At 37.0% G+C, this 25981-nt stretch overlaps 1 protein-coding gene across 39 annotated transcripts in view; it reads left to right on the top strand.

Annotated features, from left to right (window-relative positions):
* ADGRL3 (adhesion G protein-coupled receptor L3) overlaps positions 1 to 25981 on the top strand; it is a 798149-nt gene that overhangs the window by 750880 nt on the left and 21288 nt on the right. For all 39 annotated transcript variants that reach the window (XM_080681583.1, XM_080681582.1, XM_080681586.1 and 36 more), the window contains 2 exons: positions 8155 to 8280; positions 18321 to 18417. In XM_080681583.1, coding sequence (XP_080537709.1) covers positions 8155 to 8280; positions 18321 to 18417 — 223 coding nt within the window. The remainder of the gene's footprint in view (positions 1 to 8154; positions 8281 to 18320; positions 18418 to 25981) is intronic.

The following is a 25981-nucleotide window of genomic DNA, read 5'->3' as shown; positions in this document are numbered from 1 at the left end:
AGTTCTGTTTTTTTTCAATAAATACTAATATTTTTATTGGCAGATACATGAAATTTGTATCATAGGCAGTAGCTTTTCTAAGATGTTATGGAGGTATGGTATGTGTATACATACACACATTATGTATATATGTATGCATATAAATGGCATGGCGTAGAAAATATATATTTCTTAGTTTCTTTAAAAACTAGTTTTTATGTATTAGAAATATAAATTTATAAACATTTCATGATAAAATAATATTTATATATATTTTTAAATATATTTTTATTTCAGAGAGGGAGAGGGAGAGAGAGAAACATCAATGATGAAAGAGAATCATTGATCAGCTGCATCCTGCACGCCCCCTGCTGGGGATTGAGCCCACAACCTGGGCATGTGTCCTCTGGAATCACATCCAGGACCCTTCAGTCCACAGGCCAGTGCTTTACCCACTGAACCAATCTAGCTAGGGCATATATTTTTTAATGAATGATGTAGTACTTAGTAATGGTCTCTACTTCTTTTCTTAAAAACATATTTTGTAAAATTTAGGAGTCAGATGATTAGGATGCAATACTTAATTTTATACTGGTCTACTTTGTGATTTTTTTTTTCACATCTACAAGGACCTAAAATATTCATTTCCAAAGTTAATTTTAGCAACTAAATACTTTTGTTAAATTTTTTTAATCTCAATATTGATTATCTCATCTTATACTCTTTAACTCTATTAAAAATTTGATATTTGACCTGGCCAGTGTAGATTGATCAGTGGATAGAGCATCAGCCTGCACATTGAAGGGTCACAGGGTCAATTCCTGGTCAAGGGCAAGTACCTGGGTTGCAGGTTCAATCCCTGACCCTGGTTCAGGCTCATGAAGGAGGCAACCAATCAATGTGTTTCTTGCACATCGATGTCATTCTCTTTCTCTTTTCTCTCCCCACTCCTCCTCCCTCCCTTCCACTCTCTCTAAAACACAATGGAAAAAAATATTCCTCAGGTGAGGATTTCTTAAAAAAATGGTATTTATAGTTTTGAGCACATAGTTAAGACTGTCTGGGTCTGAATCCTAGTTACTCCTTTTAAAGCTTCTGTGACTTTGGGCAAGGTAATTAACCTTTCATGCCCCAGTTTCCTCATGTGTAACATGAGGTAATAATTATGAGATATTGAGAGGTGGGCCTGAAAATGAAATGGCAAAATGTGATTATTTTTTCTAAGAAATAGATAATACCTAAAATTTTTCTTTGAAAAATAAAGAGCAAAAATATCTCTTTAAATTTTTCATTTGAGAGACTGATGGGATGTAAAACAAAAATTGAGAAGGGTGTCTGCAAATACACATCACTAAAAATTGAGTTTGATATCCAGATGGAGATATTAAACCTCACAATCCAAATCTAAGTCTAGAGTTTTTAATATATTTAACTTATTTAACATTGAAATTTTCAAAAAATATGTCAAGCTCCATTTCATGATTCATTAGAACAGAGTTTAGCAAACTACAGCTCTTTGGTGAAATTTATTAAGCTGCCTTTAATATTTTACAGCCCATCAACCAAAAAATGACTTTTACATTTTAAGTGGTTATATTTAAAATTTAAAATAAGTATGTGACAACATTCTTAGTTTTGCCTCTTGGGTTACAAAGCTTAAAATACTGATTGCCTGGCCCTTCATGAATAAAATAGTCAAATCCCTATATATAAACATCCTTTTATGATTTATAATAATACATAATAGCATATTGTTCTTTCATCCATTCTGTGTTTGAAATTTTTGAATATTTGTGGCATTTTTATTGGTATCAAGAACATGGCCTAAATCAGAGAACATAAAGAACCTAAAATTATTGTCCTCCCCTGCCCTCCTTTTTTTCCCCTAAGGGAAAAAAAAATGTAAAAACACCAACCAGGGACCTCTCTGTGAAATTGCAGAAGTGGTCTTAGGAGATTTTTTTCTTTGATTCTTTTTTTTAAAAATTGAGATGTAACGTTCTATAAATTTAATGTTTACAGTATGTTCATCTGATACACATATGTGTTGTGAAATGTGTTAGCTAATACCTCCATCACCTCAAATAACTTCTATTTCTTTTTTTGCGGTGAGAACATTTAAGATCTCCTCCCATTGCAACTCTCGAGTATACAATGGAGTATTGTTACTATAATCATCTTGTCTATTAGATCCCCAAAACTTATTCGTCTTCTAGCTAGAAGTTTATAGCCCTTGACCCACGTCTCCACATTTCTTCAACCCCAAACCTCTAGCAACCACCATTCTACTATGTTTCTATGAAGTCAGCTTTTCTAGATTCCACATTTGAGATCATACAGTATTTATCTCTGTTTTAGTTCACTTAGCATAATGCCCTCTACGTTCATCCATGTTGTTGCAAATGGCAGGATTTCCTGCTTTCTCATGGCTGAATAATATTCCATTGTATGTATGCACCATATTGCATTATCCATTCATTCATTTATGGACACTTTGGTTGTTCCCACATCTTGGCTATTGTGAATAATGCTGCAGGAAACAGGGGAGTGCAAATATCTCTTCAAGATAGTGATTTCATTTCTTTTGAATAAATACCCAGAAGTGGGATGGTTAGGTCATATGGTAGTTCTGTTTTTAATTTGTGAGAAACTGCCATACTGTTTTTCATGGCTGTGCCAGTTTACGTTCAGACCAATAGTGCACAAAGGCTCTCTTTTCTCCATATCCTCACCAGCACTTATCCCTTATCTTCGAGATGATTAGTATTCTAACAAGTGTGAGGTGATATCTCATTGTGGTTTTAATTTGCATTCCCATAACTAGGGACGTTGAGCATCTTTCATATTGGCTATTTGTATGTCTTCTTAGGATCAATGACTATCCGTGACCTCTGTCCATCTTTTAATTGCTATTGATTTGTGTGAGTTCTTTATACTTTGGATATTAACCCCTTATTAGCTATATGATTCAAAAATATTTCTTTCATTCTGTAGATTGCCTTTTTATTGTGTTGATTGTTTCTTTTTTATTTATTGATTTGAGAGAGAGAGAGAGAGAGAGAGAGAGAGAGAGAGAGAGATATCAATTTGTTTTTCCATTTATTTATGCATTCATTGGTTGAGTCTTGTGTGTGCCCTTATTAGGGATCTAACCCATAACTTGGGGGTATTGGGACAATCAATGCTCTAACCAACTCAGCTACCCATCCAGGGCTATTGATTGTTTCTTTTGCTGTGTAGAAGCATTTTAGTTTGATGTAGTTCTACTTATTAATTTTTGCTTTTGTATCTTACCCATAAAATATTTACTAAGACTAATATCCAGGGGCTTTTCCCATGTGTATTTTTTTTTTCTCTGAGTTTTATGGTTTCAGGTCTGTGATTGTCTTTAATCCATTTTTAGTTAAATTTGGTGAGATAGGGATTCAATTTCATTTGTCTGCATGTGGTTATCCAGTTTTCCCAACACCATTTAAGTGAAGAGATTGTCCTTTTCCTATTGAGAATTCTTGGGTTCCTTGTCAATTATTAGTTGACCATATATGCAAGGTTTTATTTCTGGGCTCTATTCTGTTGGTCTATGTGTCTATTTTTATGATAATACCATACTGTATTAATATAGATTTATAGTATAGTTTCAAATCAGGAAGTGTGATGCCTCTTTCTTTGTTCTTTCTCAAAATTGTTTTGGCTATAAAGGATCTTTTGTGGATCTGTACAAATTTTAGGATTTTTTTTCTATCTCTGTGAAAAATACCATTGGAATTTTGATAGAGATTGCATTTAATTTATAGATGGCTTTGAGTAGTATATATATTTTTAAAATAATAATTCCTTTTGGAGATTTTTCTTAAGCCATCTTTTTGAATTTCAAAAATATGCCCCTGCTAATGTAGTTGCTCATACATTTTCATTAGAGAAATGTGGAATATTTCATTTTTGAGCTATTTTTAATAGGGTTCAACTCATTAACAAAAATCAAATGCTAAGTTGTCATTTTTTTTCTGAATATGTGTTGCATAATTGTGTCACTAGTATTTCCACTGATGACATTAAAGTTATCACTTTTTCTTTTGTTATGCATTAAATTATGTGTTACATCCTAGAGTTTCAGAACTATTTTATTTCTGATCTAAGTATATAAAAGAAATGTCCCATTAGTAATGCATATTTTCTTTCCCATCTTCTTATTCTAAAACAACCCCACGTTGAAAGAATAATATATTTTATTGGGGTAAGGTGGAATATAATGTGAAATAATAGATTAGAATATGCAAATGATTTAAAAAATCAAATAACTTTAATTGTAATTTAAAGAAAAATATATAATGGATATGGTCCAGTAAGTAATATAGCTAAATGTGGAACTTGGCATCACTAGGTATCTTGATATGCTGATTATCTATATAATCAGTTCAGAACATTTAACCTTTGTTGGAAAATGTAAATAGTCCATGATTCCTGTGGCTTATACAATACTGCTGCCTTTGTAATAGGAAGGAAAGTGTTTTTCTTCTCTCTCTTCTCTCTTTTCTCTTCTCCTCTCTCTCTCCAAAAATAATTGTTTAGATTTAAATCACTTCATTAAAAAAATACTTTCTCTTCTAAAAAGAGAAATTAGGAATTGAGTATATTAGGAAAAAAACAGTAGGATGTAGGTTATGATCAAAGTTTAGGTTCATGGAGATGCTTCATAAATTCACTACAAATTAATAAACTGTAATTGATAGTGCTTACCTTTGTGTAGAGATTATTTTAAGCTCTCTCAAATCTAATTAAAACATATGTCTTTATTTTTTTCCAGGTACAGAGAAGGAATAACCCTATTAGATTACTTTAATAATTATATTAATAATATATAATGCCTTCTTTGGTCATATATTAATGTTAAAAATGTGGTCTCCTAGAACTTTTTGATCACAGAACTCCCATGAAATTTTGACTTTTTTCACATAAGGCACATTTCTTAACCTTTTTAGTCTTTCAGTTTATTTTTATTACTTAACATTTTCAGTGTCCTTATCTGTAAAATGTAGGTAATAATTATTTTCCAGAGTCATTATTTGGGAGGGGCCTAGTACAATTCCTGTCAATTAGTGATTAAAAATTAGAAGCATGTTTATTCCACCCTCCCCAAAACTCACATATATCCAGGATACACAAGTATGTGGGCAAAAGCTTATTTCTTTAAAAAATAAACAAAATATGAATTGGCTGATAAATACTGAATAAAAATAAGTATTTCTCATTATTGATAAACTAGAGGCTCAGTGCATGAAATTCGTGCATGGGGATATGTGTCCCTCATCCCAGCCTGCACCCTCTCCAATCTGGGACCCCTCGAGGGATGTCTGACTGCCCGTTTAGGCCCGATCCTGGTACGATCAGGCCTAAACGGGCAGTCAGACATCCCTCTCACAATCCAGGACTGCTGGTTCCCAACTGCTTGCCTGCCTGCATTCCTGATTGCCTCTAATCGCTTCTGCCTGCCAGCCTGATCACCCCCTAACAACTCACTTACCAGCCTGATTGATGCCTAACTGCTCCCCTGCCAGCCTCATCTCCCCTAACAACTCTCCCCTGCTGGTCTAGTCCCCCCCACCCAACAACCATCCCCTGCAACCCTGGGTCCACCCAAAATTCCCTCTCCTGCAGGCCTGGTCCCCCCTAACTGCCCTTCCCTGCAGGCATGGTCCCCCCAACTGCCCTCCCCTGCAGGCCTGGTTTCCCCCAACTGCTCTCCCCTGCAGGCCTAGGTCCCCCCCAACTGCCTTTCCCTTCAGGCCTGGCCGTGCCCAACTTCCCTCCTCTGCCGGCCTGGTCAACCCTAACTGCCCTCCCCTGCAGGCTTGATCACCCCCAATTGCCCTCCTCTGTCGGCCAGGTCACCCCTAACTGCCCTCCCCTGCAGGCCTGGTCCCCCCCAACTGCCCTCCCCTGCAGGCCTGGTCACCCCTAACTGCCCTCCCCTGCAGGCGTGGTCACCTCCAACTGCCCTTCCCTTCAGGCCTGGCCGTGCCCAACTTCCCTCCTCTGCCGGCCTGGTCACCCCTAACTGCCCTCCCCTGCTGGCCTGATTGCCCCCAACTGCCCTCCCTTTCAGGCCTAGTCCCTCCCAACTGCCCTCCCCTGCTGGCCATCTTGTGGTGGCCATCTTGTGTCCACATGGGGGCAGCCATCTTGTGTGTTGGAATGACAGTCAATTTGCTTATTACTCTTTTATTAGATAGGTTGTAGCATGGAAGAGATTGATTAGAAAACAGATCAATACAATCTTAAGTATCTTAAAGATATGTAATTTGGCATTTCATATCAGAGAACGGCCTCGAAGGTTAATACATCATGCCTCTCTGTTTGGCTCACATGCTCCTCAACACTTAGAATGCCTTTGTCTCTTTTACCTGTCCTTTCTTTCAACCCAATCTTCTAAATTGGCTAATTCCAACTTATCTTTTGAAGAGTTTCTCAGAACTCCTCTGTTCTGAGAAGCCTTTCTTGGTCCGCTGCCTGGTTACAGCAGCCACTCCATGTTTTGACTCACCTGACTCCATATTCTTGTTCCTTTTTCAAAATAGTCATTCCATACATGTAAGTTCTTCAACCGAATCTGAGTTCATTCTTTCCCTAATTTGCTAAATCTGTGCTAGAATAAAACTTTAGAATATTAAGGTATAATGTTTTAGCCCTAACTGGTGGCTCAGTGGATAGAGCGTCGGCCTGCGGACTGAAAGGTCCCAGGTTCGATTCCGGTCAAGGGCATGTACCTTGGTTGTGGGCACATCCCCAGTAAGGGGTGTGCAGGAGGCAGCTGATCTGTGTTTCTCATCGATGTTTCTAACTCTATATCCCTCTCCCTTCCTCTCTGTAAAAAATCAATAAATATAAAAAAAGGTATAATGTTTTAGATTTGACTACTAATTTTAATATATCATTCACTTTCTTTTTTAATATAAATAACATTCTTCAAAAAGTATATATTTATAATTACTTTGAAATAAAATTAGGTTGGGATATTACATTGTCACAAGTTGTGGAAAGATGAACTCATGTGAAGTCAGTATATAAAGAGCTAAGAATAACGTATGTACCGTGTTACTTCATAATGAATATAAATTTGTGGATGTATAACCAACCAATAGCATGTCCCAGAATGTGTTTTGGTTAATGGCCACATGGTTGGGATTATTGTTAATTTTTGTGTGTTATGTTTGATTAAATAGGCAATAATAAAAATTTTTAACATGATAAAAGTTTCCCCCCAAGTAGTTGATATAATAGTTTACTGTTTGAAAACATCCACTTAAAATATTTTCTCCTTTTTCCTGTGTTTTATATTATAACTGGATTAAGAATTTAATCAGCAGTGCTATAAAGAAAAACAACCATATTTCTCTGTGATTACCGAATTCAAGAAAATACATTTTAAATATGTTGAATCTCACATTCTGAAGTTGCAAATTTGATCTCTTTTAAGAGAAATAAACTCCAAAGAAATAGAGTACATGTAAAAGAAATGCTTGCCCAGCCAGTAGGGCTCAATGATTGAACGTTGACCCATGAGGGTTCCATTCCTGGTCAGGGTACATGCCTGAGATTCAGGCTTGATCCCTAGTAGGGGGTGTGCAGGAAGAAGCCAATCAATGATTCTCTCTCATCATTGATGTCTCTACCCCTCTCTCTGCCTTTCTCTGAAATCATTTTTAAAAAATTAAAAAAATTAAGTCTACTGCAGTCCTTTTTGCTGTTTTTAAATACTTTCTCTCTGCTCTCTTTCTCTCACTCTCTCCCTCCCTTTCTCCATCCCCACTTCTCTCTATATAAATTTCTTGCTAAACTTCTGGGTGAAGCCAGTTGCACCAATAGGATACTTCATATCAAATTTATGAGCCTAAAATAGCATCTAGAGGAGTCTTACATTTTGGTTCTTTGATCTAAGAGCTATATTGTCATGGTGTGATTGGAAGTGTGTGTTTTAAAAGCCTCTAAGCAAAATTTCAAGTTAAATGGTATGCATATCATTATTTTATATTGTAAAAATATGCTGAACAAACTTTCTTGTGTCTGTATGGCAAAGAAATAATTATATTATCTAAAAATAAAACTCATATATTTTATACCATAGTTCCTGGCTGAAATGAATGGCTTGCTAACAGAAGTTACTTTTTAATTGGCTAGGTACGAAAAGAGTACGGGAAATGCCTGCGGACACATTGTTGTAGTGGCAAAAGTACAGAGAGTTCCATTGGCTCAGGGAAAACATCTGGTTCTCGAACTCCTGGACGCTACTCCACAGGCTCACAGGTAAACCATGTTTGTTAATTAAAATGAAACACCTTTCACCTGTATTTTGTTATGGAATGCCTCCCTTTCTTGATCAGCTCTATTTTCTATCCCAAGTGTTTAACACATCAACTTTTAGTGTGTCTCACACAGGCATGATTATAACAAAAATTTAAGAAACCAAATTGCAATAAAATCAAGAAACGCAGGGTCTAAGATTGTGTAACAATTAATTATTCCAAATTGGTTCAGTGGACTGAGTCCAGAGGTGGGAAAGGAATTGGGAATTTCAACCAAAATTCTAAAAAATTAATATTTTACATATGTGATTCTTGAGTTAATTGCTTCTTTAAACCAATGTAATAATCCTCTATCACATACTAGAAGTATTTACTTATCCAATGGTATGCTTAGTAAAAACAGTTATAACTCATAACATGTTGCTGGCTGATTACTTGAAGAACTTGTCAGGGGAGGGAAGGATACTCTAACAGCTTTCTTGTTTAAACTAGTCTAAATGCTACTGTCATTAGCCCAACACTAGATAGAGTAGCTGCTCTGTCCCTCATCAGGGAAACTGTAAACTTTTAGGTAACCTGTCAGCCATTTGTCCCAGGCCACAGTTACCTAATGGTTATTATGTAGAAATTTCAGCAACTTGAGGAGACAAGAATGAGCCAGTTAGATAAAGAGATAGCATTATGTGGGTCACGAGTGGGTTTGGGCTCAGACTAGCAGGCTAATATTTTTAAGATTGCATTATTCAGTGGGAGAAACAATCATGTTTTCAGTGTTGTTGATTAAAATTTTCTGAAGAAGACTTGAATTTAAATAAAGTTATAAAGACAGTATTTTCTTAACTCCTTTAGCTCAACCAATAAATCTAATTATTTTTTGAAAATTTGGTAATCTTAGGTAACATAAGATCACTTCATTTGTTCTTTGATTATTATTTAACTAGAGGCCTGGTGCACGAAATTCGTGCACGGGGGGCGGGGGGGTTGTCCCTCAGCCCAGCCTGCACCTTCTCCAATCTGGGACTCCTCAAGGGATGTCCGACTGCCCGTTTAGGCCCGATCCTACCTGGATTGGGCCTAAACGGGCAGTTGGGCATCCCTCTCACAATCCAGGACTGCTGGCTCCCAACTGCTCGCCTGCCTGCCTTCCTGATTGCCCCTAACCACTTCTGCCTGCCAGCCTGATCACCCCCTAACCACTCCCCTGCCAGCCTGTTTGCCCCCAACTTCCCTCCTCTGTCGGCCTGGTCACCCCCAGCTGCCCTCCCTTGCAGGCCTGGTCCCTCCCAACTGCGCTCTCCTGCTGGCCTGATCACCCACAACTGCCCTCTCTTGCAGACCTGATCCCTCCCAACTGCCCTCCCCTGCTGGCCATCTTGTGGTGGTCATCTTGTGTCCACATGGGGGCAGCCATCTTGTGTGTTGGCGTGACGGTCAATTTGCATATTATTCTTTTATTAGATAGGATTGGTTTATAAATTTAGCAGATTAAATTTCTCTAAACAATTTAATTCCTACACTTAGAAAATTAAATATCCTTGTAACCTTATTTTACACAAATATTTTTATTGATTTCAAAGAGGAAGGGAGAGGAGAGAGAGATAGAAACATCAATGATGAGAGAGAATCATTGATCAGCTGCCTTCTGCATGCCCCACACTGGGGATTGAGCCCACAACCTGGGCATGTGTTCTGACTGGGAATCGAACCTCGACCTCCTGGTTCATAGGTTGATGCTCAACCATGTGCCATGCAGCTGGGCTATCCTTGTAACCGTTAAATATCATTTACAAATTTAATATATCTGATTCTCTCACACACATCCACTGTACAGTTGTACACACATAACTAGCTCTTGAACTTTTCTCATAACTACTTTCCTCAAACTAATGAAATCTTCTTTTAACTTACAAATAAAACCACACATCTAATATCAATCTAAAATCCCGAACTAAACATTTTAAAACTAACATAACTCTCTAACCTATGAGACTGTCTTATCACTTAAATTAACCTCAAATTATGATCATGAAATATTCCTACACTGGGGGTCCCTCAGCCCAGCCTGCTCCCTCTCGTAGTCCGGGACCCCTTGCTCCTTACCTCCGACCTGCAGTGGAGGCGGGAGAGGTTCCCACCACCGCCGCTGTGCTCACCAGCCATGAGCCCGGCTTCTGGCTGAGGGGCGCTCCCCCTGTGGGAGTGCACTGACCACCAGGGGGAAGCTCCTGCATTGAACGTCTGCCCCATCATGGTCAGTGCACAGCATAGCAACTGGTTTTTCTGGTAGTTCTGCCTTAACAGTCGCTTAGGCTTTTATTATATAGATAATACACAATTATTAGTCATTTGAATTTGATTTGTCTTATTACTTCTATGCCTTACTGAGGTTTCAAATTAGGGGACCAGATGTTGCAACTAGGTGGGCTGAGATTTCTTAGTTTAGAACTAGAAACTTGCCAATGAGAAATCTGGAGTCTCACGTAAGAGTTGGGGCACACCTAATGATGCTTCCAGCACAAGCCCTTAGAGTCCTGGTGCACAAAATTCGTGTATGGGGGGACCCTCAGCACAGCTGGGACCCTCTCCAATCCAGGTCCTCTCAGGGGATGTCCAACTCCCAGGGATCTGGCCGAAACCAGCAGTCAGACATCCCTCTCACAATCTGAGACCACTGGCTAATTGCTCACCTGCCTGCCTGCCTGCCTGATCGCCCCTAACTGCCCCCCCCGCCAGCCTGATCACCCCCAACCGTCTCTGCCTGCCAGCCTGATTGCCCCCAACTGCCCCCCTCTGCCAGCCTGGTCACCCTTAACTGCCCCCCTGCCGGCCTGGTCACCCCTTAGTGCCCCTCCTGCTGGCCTGGTTGCCCCCAGCTACCCCCCCAGCTGGCCTGGTCACTCCCAACTCCCCCCCCCCGCCAGCCTGGTCACCCCTCACTACCCCCCTCTGCTAGCTTGGTCACCCCTAACTGCCCCCCCTGCCGACCTGGTCACCCCTCACTGCCCCCCCTGCCGGCCTGGTCACCCCCAACTGCCCCCCCCCCCCGCCAGCCTGGTTGCCCCCAACTTCCCCCCCTGCTGGCCTGGCTGCCCCCCAACTGCCCCCCTGCTGGCCTGGTCGCCCGTACTGCCCCCCTCTGCCGGCCTAGTCGCCCCACGCAGCCTGCTGTTCAGTCATTTGGTCATCCCTCGCTAACCCCCCTGCTGGCCTGGTCACCCCACGCAGCCTGCTGTTCAGTCATTTGGTCATCCCTCGCTAACCCCCCTGCTGGCCTGGTCGCCCCACACAGCCTGCTGGTCAGTCGTTTGGTCATCCCTTGCTAATGCCGCTGCCAGCCTGGTCACTCCACGCAGCCTGCTGCTCAGTCATTTGGTCGTCCCTCACTAACCCCTCTGCCGGCCTGGTCGCCCCACACAGCCTGTTCGGTTGTTACTGTGAGGGTGTCATGACCAATTTGCATATTACCCTTTTATTAGTATAGATGATTCTTCCAGTCCCTTATAATACCTGATAGTACCTATCTCCTCTTGTAGTAATCTTTTCCACAACTTTTTAATTGAAATGGCTGATATTCTGTATATCATCCAGCTTGGTTAGGTCCTGCATGCTTTTCATATAATTGAGCTCACCAACCATCATCCTGTAGTCATTTTATTGAAATTTGCCATTAAGAAAACAGGATATTGGGGACTTTCATTTATTACATTACAACAATGTTGTGCAGTGTTTAGCAATACTTCTAAGCTACAAGATAGAGCCATGCAGCTCAATAGAATAATCGTTAACGTGGTGGCGGGGAAGACCTTGTTGTGAATACTATCCTTGCCATATATCTGCTCTGACACAAGTTACTTAATCTCATTGAACTCTCAGTTTTTTCATCTGTAAATTGGTGGTAATAATACTGATTTCTTATGTTGTTAGGAATACTGAGCTAAGGAATACAAATTGAGTATGCTCAATAAACTGGAGCAGCTACCATTTATTAGTGTCATTATTACAGATACGTATTTTAAAGTTGTACCATATTTTTTCACTTTTATCATTTTAACATCACAATTCTAATCTTGACTAAAAACCATACATTATCTTCCTATGCTTAATGTAATACTAATTATAATTAACAATGACACTCAAACCCAACATAAAATGAAAGTTACTTAAATCCAGTATGTTTAAGTAAAAGTAATAAACGTATTCCATATTAACTGACCTTTCATAAGCAAAATCTAAAATACTGATATTAAGGTAAGTTTTAGGAGTATGGTTGCCTTTTCACATCAGAGAACTTCTAAAATAGCAATCTCCATGTATATATTCTTTTATTTTTTATTGAGAAATATTGAGTGTCTCCTGTAGAATACCAAGCAATCTTCTAAGCTTTGAAGATTCAATGGTTAAATGACAAATAACTTCCCCTATGATTGGGAAGCTTCAATTCTAGTTGTGGAGGACAGAAAATTTATTAACAAGCTAGTAAACGAACAGATGCCTAATGTCCAGGTGGCTCCTTGGATTCAGTGCTTGAAGAACACTATTTTGGAAGATGATGTGTATGTCAAGATTCTGAATGATAGGAAGGGAGTTCAGGGGGAAAGAATTCTAGATGATGGAACATCTAATACAAAGCCCATAAGGTAGGGGAGAACTTGCAAATTCCAGAATAGAAGTATTGTCATTGGTTAAAGTGGATGAAAAAGTGATTGGGAGATGAATTCAAAGGAGATGAGTAAAGACAGATCCATGGGTATTTGTAAGCACATGTGAGTTTAGATCTTATTTAGATTACTTTAGAAAGTCAATGGGATGATTTAGAAAAGTAAGTGACAGGATATCAGCCACATGTAATAAAAATCATGTGGATACTAGGGAGATAATGGAGGGAAATCGATTGACAAGACTAAAATGTGAAAATCTTACACACCGGTTGCTCCCCTATATCTACTTCCTGACTAATCACTTTTAAAAGTTTGACAATACTGCCCTGTCAGTGTGGCTCAGTGGTTGAGTGTCAAACTATGAACCAGAATGTCACGGTTCGATTCCCGGTCAGGGCACATGCCTGGATTGCAGGCTCGATCCCCAGTGTGGGGCATGCAGGAGGCAACCAGTCAATGATTCTCTCTCATCATTTATGTTTCTATCTCTCTTTCCCTCTCATATTTAAAAACAGTAAGATAAAAGTTTGGGAATACCCATAATCACATAAACATGTATTCACTGAGATGTATTTAGTTTTGGTGTGAGTGTGTGTGTGTGTGTGTGTGTGTGTGTGTGTGTGTGTGTAAAAACTATGGATTGAGATACTGTCCTTCCCACTTTGACCTTCTTTTAATTATTGTCATTTATATTTTATTTATTTTGACTTTTTAGATGAATTAATAACTCTTATATGATTTGACACATAAAAATGTATATAACATTTATTAAATTGTGAAGCATAGTAATAAAATGAACATTTGTGAACTCAACATCCAAGTTAGGAAATAGAACATGTCCCATATGCTTGCCCCTTCTTAAGACTTCTCCTTAATCCTTATGCCATTTCATCAGAGAAAAACTTACAACTTTTTTTTTCATTTTCTTGACTTATTCTAATAGTTTCTCCATCTCCCAAAAATAGATGTTGTTTAGTATACCTTTTTAAAATCTTTCTTTTAATCACTGGCCGATGTGGCCCGCTGGTTGAGAGTCGTTCCATGCAGTAAAAGGATACTGATTGGCACAGATGCCCAAGTGTGTATGGGAGGCAACATTTCTCTCCCTTTCCTTGCCTTTCTCTCTAAAATCAATAAAAACATATTTAAAAATATATGTGTAAAATCTTTCTTTTAAATATCTTACTATATGTAGTCTTCTGTGACTTGCTTTTTTACCTCCATATTCTAAGGCTCATTTTGGTTCATTCCATGAGCTTTTAAGTGTTGGATTAATGTCATATACTATATATTTTTTCCTCTGCCATGCAATACTTTTCCCGTTTCTTCTGTTCCTATCCAACTCTTATTTTATACAGTAGAGTGAGCTGTTAAATTCATAGAACAGGAACCAAATAACTGAATTCAAATACGGGTTATTCTACTTACTAGGTCTGTGACATTGGACATGTTAATAACCCTCTGAACCTCAGATTCCTAATGAATGAAGACTACCTATCTCATGGAGTTCTTCTGAGGTTTCAAGGAAGTGTATACATGAAAAATACATAGCATAGCCTAGAAAACAGAAAGAATTGATATAAACTATACATTCCATATATCCACATATAATATTTATCATGTACCAGGCATTATTTCAGTTGTGTGATACATCAGTTAACAAAAAGACAAAAATTCTGTTTTGGTAGACCCTCCAATACAGGGGTAGGCAAATGTAGATTTAATTGTATGGAAAATAATGCAATAAATTAATAGCAACATAAGAATAAACTGTGTTTTGCACACTCACAACTGTAAACATACTTTTGCCCACCCCTGTATAATGTAGACATTAGATATTAGATGTTGAACGTCTCTCTATATAAAAGCCTAATATGCAAAGTGTCACCTCGGGAGTTCGACTAACTGGGAGTTCGACTACCTGGGAGTTCAGTTGCTCACTATGACATGCGCTGACCACCAGGGGCAGCGTGGAACAAAGGAAAGCCCCGGCCGGCAGCCAGGGAAGGCAGACCCTAGCCCACAGCTGGCAGCCACTAGGGACCCTACCTGTATACAAATTTCGTGCACCGGGCCTCTAGTTAAATATAAGAAACAAGTACATAATTATAATGTGTAGTATTATAGTAAACTAGAGGCCCAGTGCACAAAATTCATGCATGGGGGGTGTCACTCAGCCCAGCCTGCACTCTCTCCAGTCTGGGACCCCTCGAGGGATGTCTGACTGCCCGTTTAGGCCCGATACCAGTAGGATTGGGCCTAAACAGGCAGTCAGATATCCCCCACACAATCCAGGACTGCTGGCTCCCAACTGCTTGCCTGCCTGCCTTCCTAATTGCCCCTAACTGCTTCTGCCTGCCAGCCTGATCACCCCCTAACCACTCCCTGCCAGCCTGATTGAAGCCTAACTGCTCCCCTGCCAACCTGTTTGCCCCTAACTACCCTCCCCTGCAGGCCTGGTCCCCCCCAACTGCCCTCCCCTGCCAATCCGGTCACCCCTAACTGCCCTCCCCTGCTAGCCTCATTGTCCTTAACTGCTCTCCCCTGCTGATCTGGTTCCCTTCCCTCCCCCCCGGCAACTGCCCTCCCCTGCAGGCCTGGGTGCCCCCAAACTTCCCTCCCCTGCAGGCATAGTCCCCCCAACTACCCTCCCCTGCAGGCCTGGTCACCCCTAACTGCCCTCCCCTGAAGGCCTGGTCCCCTCCAACTGCCCTTCCCTGCATGCCCAGTCGCCCCCAACTTCCCTCCTCTGCCGGCCTGGTCACCCCTAACTGCCCTCCCCTGCAGGCTTGATCACCCCCAACTGCCCTCCCTTGTAGGCCTGGTCCTTCCCAACTGCCCTCCCCTGCTGGCCTGATCGCCCACAACTACCCTCCCTTGCAGGCCTGGTCCCTCCCAACTTCCCTCCCCTGCTGGCCATCTTGTGGTGGCCATCTTGTGTCCACATGGGGGCAGACATCTTGTGTGTTGGCGTGACGGTCAATTTGCATATTACTCTTTTATTAGATAGGATGGCAAAGTCTATGGCAGGTGATAGTAGAGTTGAGTACCTGGAATACAATCCTACATAATAAAACCCTAATATGCAAATCGACTGAACGGCAGAACAACCAGTTGCTATGATGCTCAATGCAGGAGCTGCCCCCAACCTGCATTGAGCATCTGCCCCCCAAAAGGGTGGTGACCAGGGACTGGCCAGCAGGTGGCGCCAGGCTGCCAGCCAAGGCAGGTGCCAGCGGGGGCCCTCCTGATCACCCTGCCAGTCACCGCACAGATTGGCCCTGATCACCGGCCAGGCCTTGGGACCCTACCCATGCACAAATTTCATGCATTTGGCCTCTAGTTCTAAATAAGGTAGTCATGAGTTAGGTCTCTTGAAGGAGAAAATTTTTGAGCAAAACCTTAAAATGGATAGAGCTACCCATACCTGTATATGGCAGAAGAAACAGGTTTATCAAGTCCTAAAGCAGAGGCTTGTTTGGCATGGTAAGGAATGTTAAAGAATAGGTGTGGCTAGCCCAGGTAGAAGAGACTAAGAGAAGATGAGATAATGGGGGCAGCTCATTTAAAAAGTCACCTAACAAATCACAATTTCATCAACTCTCAGTTAAGATGTCACTTCTTCAATGTAGTACCTTCAGTGTTTCTAGAAAAGGACATATACCCTTATTATGGGCACTTTCTAATTTTTTTTTTAAGTTAAGGAGTATAACAGATAGTCACAAAAGCCTAAAAAACTTAGTATGCCTTCCCAGTCAAATAATATCATATTGGGAGTACCTCAGAAACCCTTTGGACCCTTCTCAGTCATTCATCTCCAAGTATAACAATTATCTGAATATTTAACATTACATTTTGTTTTTCATATGTTTGATACTTATTCACATGAAATCTATTTTCTCAGATATCTACATTGTTGCAGTAGGCTATGTTCCTTTTTTATTTCATTGCTGTGTATCATTCTATAATTTATTCATTCATCCTACCACTGATAGTCATTTGGGTTGTGTATAGTTTTGAGTTGTAGTTATTAATACTTCTATGGAGATTTGTGGATACATGATTAGACATTTTGGATTTGCTTTTCCCCTTTATATTTCCTAGGTTAGTATTTGGCATATAGTAGAGCGTATTTAATATTTTAATTAATTAATTGATAAAACCAATGTTCTCAATATTCCTTCTCCATATTTCAGTTTGAAGCAGCTGTTTCCAACATTTCAATTTGAAGCCTTGAAATATTTTCCAATAAAAAATATTCTCAAGTTATCAGCGTCTCAAATACTGCACCAGTTTTCTTATTATGCTTTTTTTAAATTAGCTTTGCTGTGTATGCATGTGTATGTGCGTGTTTGCTGACCTATATAACATTATAGATAATACTGCCAAAGGATAACCATGTCCCAAGATTCACAAAACCAATTTTAAGATTAGGTATTCCCATTATTCAAGGAGTGCAAATATATTTGGAACATAACCTATTTGTGAGCTTGGTTTCACCACTGGCAGTATCATAAATAGTGCTTATAACTATTTCATCCCTGGAAAAGCTTCTGAAAGATTTTTTTTCTCCTCACAAGATTGTTAATACTCTTTTGATCCCTAACTCAATAAAATAACAAAATAAAATAAACCAGAAAAATAATCCCCCCAAAATGGAAAAATACCACATTGCTTTATTGAATTATCCAACACTTAGAATATTGCATTTCAGAATATAAATAATGATGTAAGAATTTTCAGTTCTCTATAAAACTTCCTACTGTGAAGCACTGAATAAGGGTAAATCAACTTCCTTTATCTCTTTCTTAAAAAAGAAACGTCAAGATAGTGTGTAACCTTTAAAATTACATTGGTCTTCTTACAAATAAATGGAAATGTTAATTAAGTTCAGTAGAATCTTAATAATATTCTATGTTATTTTCTTACCAAACTCTTTCTTACAAGATTTTTAATTCATGAACTAAATATTTTATTAATAAAACTGACAGTGTAATAGATATTTAAATATCCCATTCCCATTAAAATTACAATGAAAATAATTTGTTTTGCCTTGGAAACTAAAATTATTAAATTCTAACTGTGTCAAGAACATTTCTATATATTTTCAGCATGTTTAAATTGGTATAGTATGTTACATTTATTCCTTTTCACAATTATAATTGTTTTGTGTGTAGGCACTTAGAATTATACTTAATAAGAACAAATTATTATCATTGATTTATTTTCTGATGTTCTTGTGCCACTGTACTGCCAGCATATAGATGTTGTGTATTTGCCAGATGCCAGAAACAAAGGTCTCGTATAATTAAGAAAAAAAAAATTATTTTTGTGAGAATTCACTGCTTGGCGAGTTCATTTCCTTTTCCTTTCCCCCATCAAGAGCCGAATTCGTAGAATGTGGAATGACACAGTCCGAAAGCAGTCAGAGTCTTCCTTCATTACTGGAGATATAAACAGTTCAGCGTCACTCAACAGAGGTAATTAGAAACGATTTTTCATATTTATTACTGTTGTGATTACTTTAAGAAGTTATTACATGCATTGTTTTTTGTTTTTTTGTAACTTGTGGACTTTTTTCCATGTGATAGGAATATTGCAAAGATATAAAACCCGGTTGAGTGTAGCAGTGTGTTCCATTATTCATAAGCCTTTTTTTCAATCCTGAATTTTCAGAAAATCTTTTCTGAAAGAAAGTTAGAAAACAAGAACTTTCTTTTTCTAGTCATCTGCCACTGCTATAAACTGGTGAGCTGTCAGGCCTCATTGGAAGTAGTGAAAATGAGCAATTATGTGGCTCTATAGTCTGCTAAGCATCATAGAGTTCCACATTGTCCCAGGTACAGAGCACTTTCATAGTCTTTGTGGAAGTAAAAATATACTGTCGAATATACACTTAAGGCAACTTGTGTATTTGGAGGGGAAAAAATCACATTTAATCTTAATATCTAAAAAAATCATTCAGATAATATTGGCTATTTAAAGATCTTTGTATATACATGTATGTCTAGGTTATAATTATTTTGTATGTGTGCTTCAGTAACAATGTCCCTAGGTCATATTTTAGGTTTGTTTAAATGAACTTCACTTAACCTACCATTTTGTTTATTGATTTATTTTGTATCCTCTTTCTTACTCTCTCATATAGTGCATGTGTGCGTGTGATTAGAATTAAATTGACTATAATAACAATGCATAGATGCATTCTTTGTGGAGAGCTAGAATACACTGGTCAGTGCAAGAAAAATATTTAGAATACAATAGTTTTAACTGGGAAGGTGGTGATTGTATGAGTTTATTCCAAAAATGTCTCCATTCTAAAAAAGACATTTCTGATGCATATATCCAGAACTTATTTTTATGATCAACATTATTATTTTTTCTTACCAAACTGGGATTATTAGTTTGGTCTAAACATGTTTCTGTCAGCTTTTTGTTACATTAAATGCTACTTAGAAACAAATAATTTAACACAGTTATGGCTTATGATTAAGAAAGATTCAGATGCTCCTGCTCTTAAATTACTTTTTCTCAAGTAAATTGCATCCTATTAATATAAAAGAATTTAGGGTATATAGCGTCCAAGTCGAATTTGATACAGGGATCCATGTTATATATAACCTTAACTGATTTTCTTATGTTACTTGGCAGTGATATAGTAACTATCATCTAGTGATGCTATAAAGTATTCTATATCTCTTTTGCTTAACAACAGTGAGTACAAATATACCTTCGAATATGAAGAAAATAAATTAAAATAAAACAAATTGCTTCTTGTATTTTGTTTCATTATTAGTGTATTTTTATTTGTTGGAGTATATTGATTTACATAATATCGCTCAAGTATTCTTCTAACATTTAATTTTTAATTTTAACGGTTAGTTTGTAAAAATTTATTTAGATATGGATACTCAAACATTTTGACAAGTTTTCAAATTACAGAACACAAATGACTTAAAAATGCCTCCAAAGTTTAGGAACTAATTTGCTTCCATGGTGAAAGATTTTCTTTATTTTTAAAATTATCCCAGGTATAGAAAATTTATATGTATGCTCCTAGAAAGAAAACTATCCTTATTAATAAGATTTATTATTAGAAGTATCTTACATGTAATGATTACAGAAACCATAGAATAATGTTATTTAAATAAAACATGAGATAATATGATTTTAATGATGCACTGTTTATTTGCCTGCTGTGAAGATAGATAAAATATGTAAAACTATTTTGCCTAGCATCATGATCTAAATTTATATAAAAAATAGTAAGGTATGTAACTTTAGCAAAAACTTTCTAAATGCATATTTTATGACCTTGATTTTTAAGGTCAATCACATTACCTATATAATATTGCTGTGCCATTTTTAGTTCCTTCTCAAGAATTTTATCAACTTGGAATATATAAAATATAGATGACTGGATCAATTTGAAACATATTTAAAGAAAATAATATTTTATATTGACTGATCATCTGTTTAAATCTATTTTTAAAATATTTAGTTTTAAAAGATATTTCTTAAAGTTATTGAAGAAAGTATAACACTTCCTGTGACAGCCAATAAGTTACTTTAATGATGACTTTGGGAGAGAGTGACATTGAATTTATGATGTGAAGTGTGTGCAGGCAGTGATCTTTTCCTTCAGGATATATATTCTTCCTTTCACTCAGTGACTTTAATGGTGGTAGACATCACAGTGATCTTCTTGATTTCCTATATTAATTTTCTAGTCCCCCAAGTCAGAAACTCCTCGTTTTATTCTCCTCTCATTATTTTTTACCTTAGATGAGGGGAGTACTTTAAAATTTTATTTCTTCATATTATATCTCTGAAGATAGTCTTTAACCTCCTTCTTTAATCTTGTCTTATTTCCCAGGGTCCTATCTTCCCTGCATTCAGGCGTGTGTATCATATTTAGGTAGGTGGCATCCAAGATTCACTTTCCAGATAAACACTTCAGTCACCTCAGCAACATAATTATTTACCTCTGTTTATTCAAAAGATTACATTCTCTATTATTTAAAAAAAATTAGGTCCTGCATCTTTACATCTTCATATATTCTAACTTCCCATTCATTCTTAGTTTCTTATAACTAGCAATTTTTTTAAATTTCCCTTTCTAAGTTAGATAGATTAAATCTCTTATTTTGCCTTTAGAACAGATCCGGCGCTTGAAAACCACAAAACATTGTCTAAAATTAATCCTATTTTCACTGTAGGTTGTCTTTCCTATTCATATCACTGCCTAACTCAGCAAAATAATAATTGTTTTAAAATTATGTATGGCTTATCTATTCTTCTAAATAAGAAACTATCATTATCATCTCTGTGATCCATTAAGGATAAAGTATTTACCATGCAGTGCAGGATCCTTTCTCAATAGTTTTTTATTTTATTTTTTAAAACCATTTCTAATATTCTATTCTTGAACCAACATGTTACATCTGACATATCAGATTAGCTATTTAAATTTCCCAATGGGATAAACTTGATTACTATTGGGATTTTACTCCTTGGAACCATAGGAAACCTTGGAAGATTTATTAATCATTTTTAATTTGTGTACTCATTCTTATATATTTTCTTTGGGATTTTGTTACTTGGACAACTCATCTCTTTAAAACTGTCCATTACATTTGCCCTTAGAATAGCTATATTTATGAAGATGTTTTCCGAATGTTCCCTATATATTTTCAGGTATTTTCCCCCTGCCAAGTTGATTGCTACAATGCTATACACTCACACAAATCCAGTACTTCTTGAGGTCATGCCGCTGTATACACAGGTAGCAAGAGCTTTGCAAGAGCCCTAAGGTGATGCTAAATTACAGAGTTTCCAGTAAGGTTACCTCTGTTCCAAACCAAGTTTTCACAAACCCCACAGTAGGGTTTATTCATTTGTTCATTTGAATATTTACTGTGTTCATGCACCTTAAAGTCAGTCCTCAATCCCAAGCTCCTGTCAGGTCTATTGGAAACCTAATCCAAATTTCTAGTAGCTCCAACTGTCTGGTAGTAATAGAAACAATTTGTAGGCAGAGTAATCTTTTAAACCTATATCCCCTACCCTCAGTGTTGGCCAAATCTCATCTTGAGCAATTTAGATTAACGTTGCCCCTGAAACATAAGTTTGACCCACAAATGAAGTATCTCCTGAGAACGTTCTCTGGTACTTCATGTAATTGTTAAATATTTCCACTCTTTTTATAGATATGTGTAGAAATTTAGATAGTTTCTAAAATTAAACTTTAGTAGGCTTTATTTCATCATGAATAATATAATTGCAATACCCATTTTTTTATTTATTTAGTTGAATCAACATCAGAAATTTCAGTTTAAAATCGAGTTTTGCTTAGGTAACTACTTATCATATGTTATAGTTGAGTGAATTATAAAAAAGGTGCCCTCACCCCAACCCAGCTGTTGATTTGTTGCAAAAATATGCCCCATCTGAGTGGCAGATTTAGCAAAAAGGCATTTCTTCTTTTAGAACAATGACTTGGTTAGCATCATGGGTTTTTATTTTCCCCCCACCTCCCATCCTCCATCTCATCAACTTCCCACACAACGCAATTTAGATTTTTATACATGGCGAACTGACCACTAATGCTGAATTTATTTAAGCCAAATTTGTTATATGGCCGAAGAATGATCTGTAGATGGGTAGCACTTCTTTATTAAAGCTAATACATTTCCTCTGGAGGTTCAGAGTCATATTCACCCGTACATGCATTCTCAGTAAACTTATGTAATCAGTAAAATTATGATGGCCTATGGCAATCTTTTTGTAAATTGTTAGGGTACATTTTGACTCTCAGTGGCACACCACCTACTCAAAGGTGACCTCACTTGTTAGAAACATTATCAATACAAAGGGGAAAGGTGCCATCAAATAGACGTTTGTAAGTAGTTGCCTTACTCACTGCAGTTATGTACTAGTACAATAGTTTTGAGAATGGAGCTTGAACCCAGTGATTTTGGTAAATTGCTTAACTTCTCAATGTCTATACAATAGGTATATAAATAATACCCCCTCAGGAGAACCCTGAGAATACTAAGTTACTTAATATATGTTATTTGGTTACAACAATGCCTGGAACATGAGTATTATTGTTATTATTATTCTTTTATTCAGAAATTTACTTCTGTTTCTATACCTAAAAACTGGTTCTTGTCAGGACTCTCAAGTAATCAGATGTTAAAATTTATCGTTTGCTCCCAAAGGTTTCCTTTCTTTTTTTAATCTTTATTTTCTAGTAATAGGTGGGAGGAATGATGTTGTTATCTGAATGCCAAGTAAAAGAAATAATAATTTACCTAAGATGGTGCTACCCTTGAGGCTAAAAAAAAAAGAAATAAGCTAATAAAACTGAATCGTCTCTTCTAAATCAGAAATTAAATGCAAATTACATATGCTTTAGTTATACTTTTCACTTTTGATTGGTAACCATGTTTTAGCATTTAGGAAATAAAGGTAAAATATTTCTTCTTCCTACCTTAGATAATGATACAAGCAAACACTGTCTTCTGTTCCTTCAAACCCTCTCCTACCCTCCAGAACACTAGGTCAATTCACACACCCCTGCTAAATACCCAGTTCTGTAGCAGAGCAGGGCTGTGACTCATTCCTGTTTTAAACTCATGTCTTCTCAGAGGCTGTATTGTCTTTCCGGGGAGTTGGTCACTGAGACAGAAGAAACTCCACAATAAATCACCTGCCACCTCATTAATATTCAAGCTACTAAGCATATTTTGTTTTTATGGTTTTAAGAAAATACAAATAAAAAGTATAAGTGGTGTTTCACTATGATTAATGATTTCTGTAAATTAAAGCTACTAGGGTGAAACACTCATATTCATTCATTGCACTTTATTAATGTCAGTAAATATAGTTTGGTTTATGTGAATGATATATGCCATATTGCTCCAAAGCCTTGCTCTTTTGAAGGATTATAAAATCCTTGTTTGTAAATATTAACTAGATCCTAATATAATCTGACACCTATTTGTGAAATTTTTAACAGCAATTAATGATGTGCCTAAGAGTACTTTGTATAGCTAGCATATCAGATTGGTCTATATAATAAATTTTTGTTATGAACAAGCATTATTATGATGAATGCAAATATAGTAAGTATCCTATGGCATGTATAAGTTTTTTATTTGAGATTTGTCATTATATTTAGTATTTTTTACCTTTATTTTCTTGATTTACAAATGAAGCAACCCACCGTGCTCCCTGTTAATGTCTTCCCTTTGTACATGTCATCAATAAAGACAATCAGAAAATGTACAAGGAAATCTGTGTTAGAAAAAGCAGTCTAATAGCACAGAAGCAAAATAAGTACAGATCTTAAGTAAGATGCTGTGTCAACAAGATAATTAAGCAATGCTATAACTATCCTGATTTCTAACTCAAGGAGATGAAATAATTTTCAGAATGAACTCTCCATTGAAAAATGAAATATACAAAATATTTATTTCTAGTCAGAGGCAAATGTTCTTGCTGTAATTTATTAGCAGGAACTGAAAAAGAAAAAAAAAACTTTTAAATGCTTGCCCAGTGAGTCCTTCTTGTGCTTTGCTTTTAATTTTCTCTTTGATACAAATTTTTCAAATCATCCAGCCTCTCACAGCCAATTATACAATAGTAAAAATTATTGTTATTATTATTATTATTATTATTATTACTATTATTATTTCCTTCACAGACTCCTTCACAAAGAGAGTTCTTTACGTAGCATAGATTTCTCATTTTAGGGTTTATTATCTTATTGTCATATATATAATTGGCAGTTATCTCTTACCTCTTAATCTTCAAACAAGCTACATGAGATATCCTGTTAACCTCTAAGTTTAGTGCTATGGGGCATTTCTACTTAATTTTGAAATATTACTGTTGTTTCATACAAGTTATGAAGCATATAATTTTTCAAAAGTAACGTATTTTTATAACTTAATGTGAATACTTCAACTTTATCTTCAGAAATTACTAGTATTATTTTCTCTAATAGACTACAATATGTCCTTTTATAGTTCATGGTAAATTTGGGATTTCTTCTTTGGCCTACCCAGCTATCATTTATATATTGCACACTGTCCATTATTTCTTACCCATTTTCTTTATATCCATGAAGAAGTTGGGGTTTTTGGTAACTTGTCCAAGATCACATGTCTAGGAAAGGGCAAAGTCTAGATTCCAAACAAGGTTTTCTAACCACAAAGCCCTACTCAGGATAACAAAAATTTTTATTCTTTTCTTATAACAGTTTCTCATGAAGGTTGCTGAAGCTTAGAATAAAGAAATTTTCCAGGAATTATTTCAAAATTATTTTTATCATCTCACGTGGATATAAGCTATTCTTAGCAGCACAATTATTCATACCTTTACTTCTTATTTTCCTTTCAGTAATTCTTTTTCTAAGTACAGTCCTTTAGTGTGGTTTTATCATATTCATTTTTTTTGAGGAGGGGAGCTTTAAAATATTGGGGATAGCCTGGCCAGTGTTTCTCAGTGGTTGAGCATCAACCTATAAACCAGGTCACAGTTCAGTTCTGGGGCAGGGCATGCCCAGGTTGCAGGCTCAATCCCCAGTAGGGGGTGGCAAGAGGCAGCTGATCAGTGATTCTCATCATTGGTTTCTCTTTTTCTCCCTCTCCCTTCCTCTCTGAAATCAATAAAAATATATTAAAAAATAAAATAAAATACTATGCATTTATGGGGAGATAGATTGACCAATACATATTACTTTTACAAAACTATTTGATGTGGAAGGTGCTGAATTACTATACATTATTGTTCAATTGTAAGACTTAGGTTGCAAGAAGAATTTTATCATTATTCTTTCCTGAATGCTCTCAAGGTATTGGTAGGAACCTTTTATCTTAATTCTTAATGTATTATACTTCAGTAAAAGGATGAACATTTTAGTTAGGAAAGAGCTTCTGTTAATAAATCAGAAGGTAAATAACTTCTGCCTATAGTCACTTAGTAATAGAGCCAAAGATACAACTTTTCCCAGATCATTGTACTCATGAACTGTAT

Source organism: Plecotus auritus (assembly GCF_963455305.1).
Source record: "Plecotus auritus genome assembly, chromosome: 1".
Classification (NCBI taxonomy): domain Eukaryota; kingdom Metazoa; phylum Chordata; class Mammalia; order Chiroptera; family Vespertilionidae; genus Plecotus; species Plecotus auritus.
Note: the sequence above shows the minus strand (reverse complement) of the source record. Positions and strands in the feature narration are given on the sequence as shown.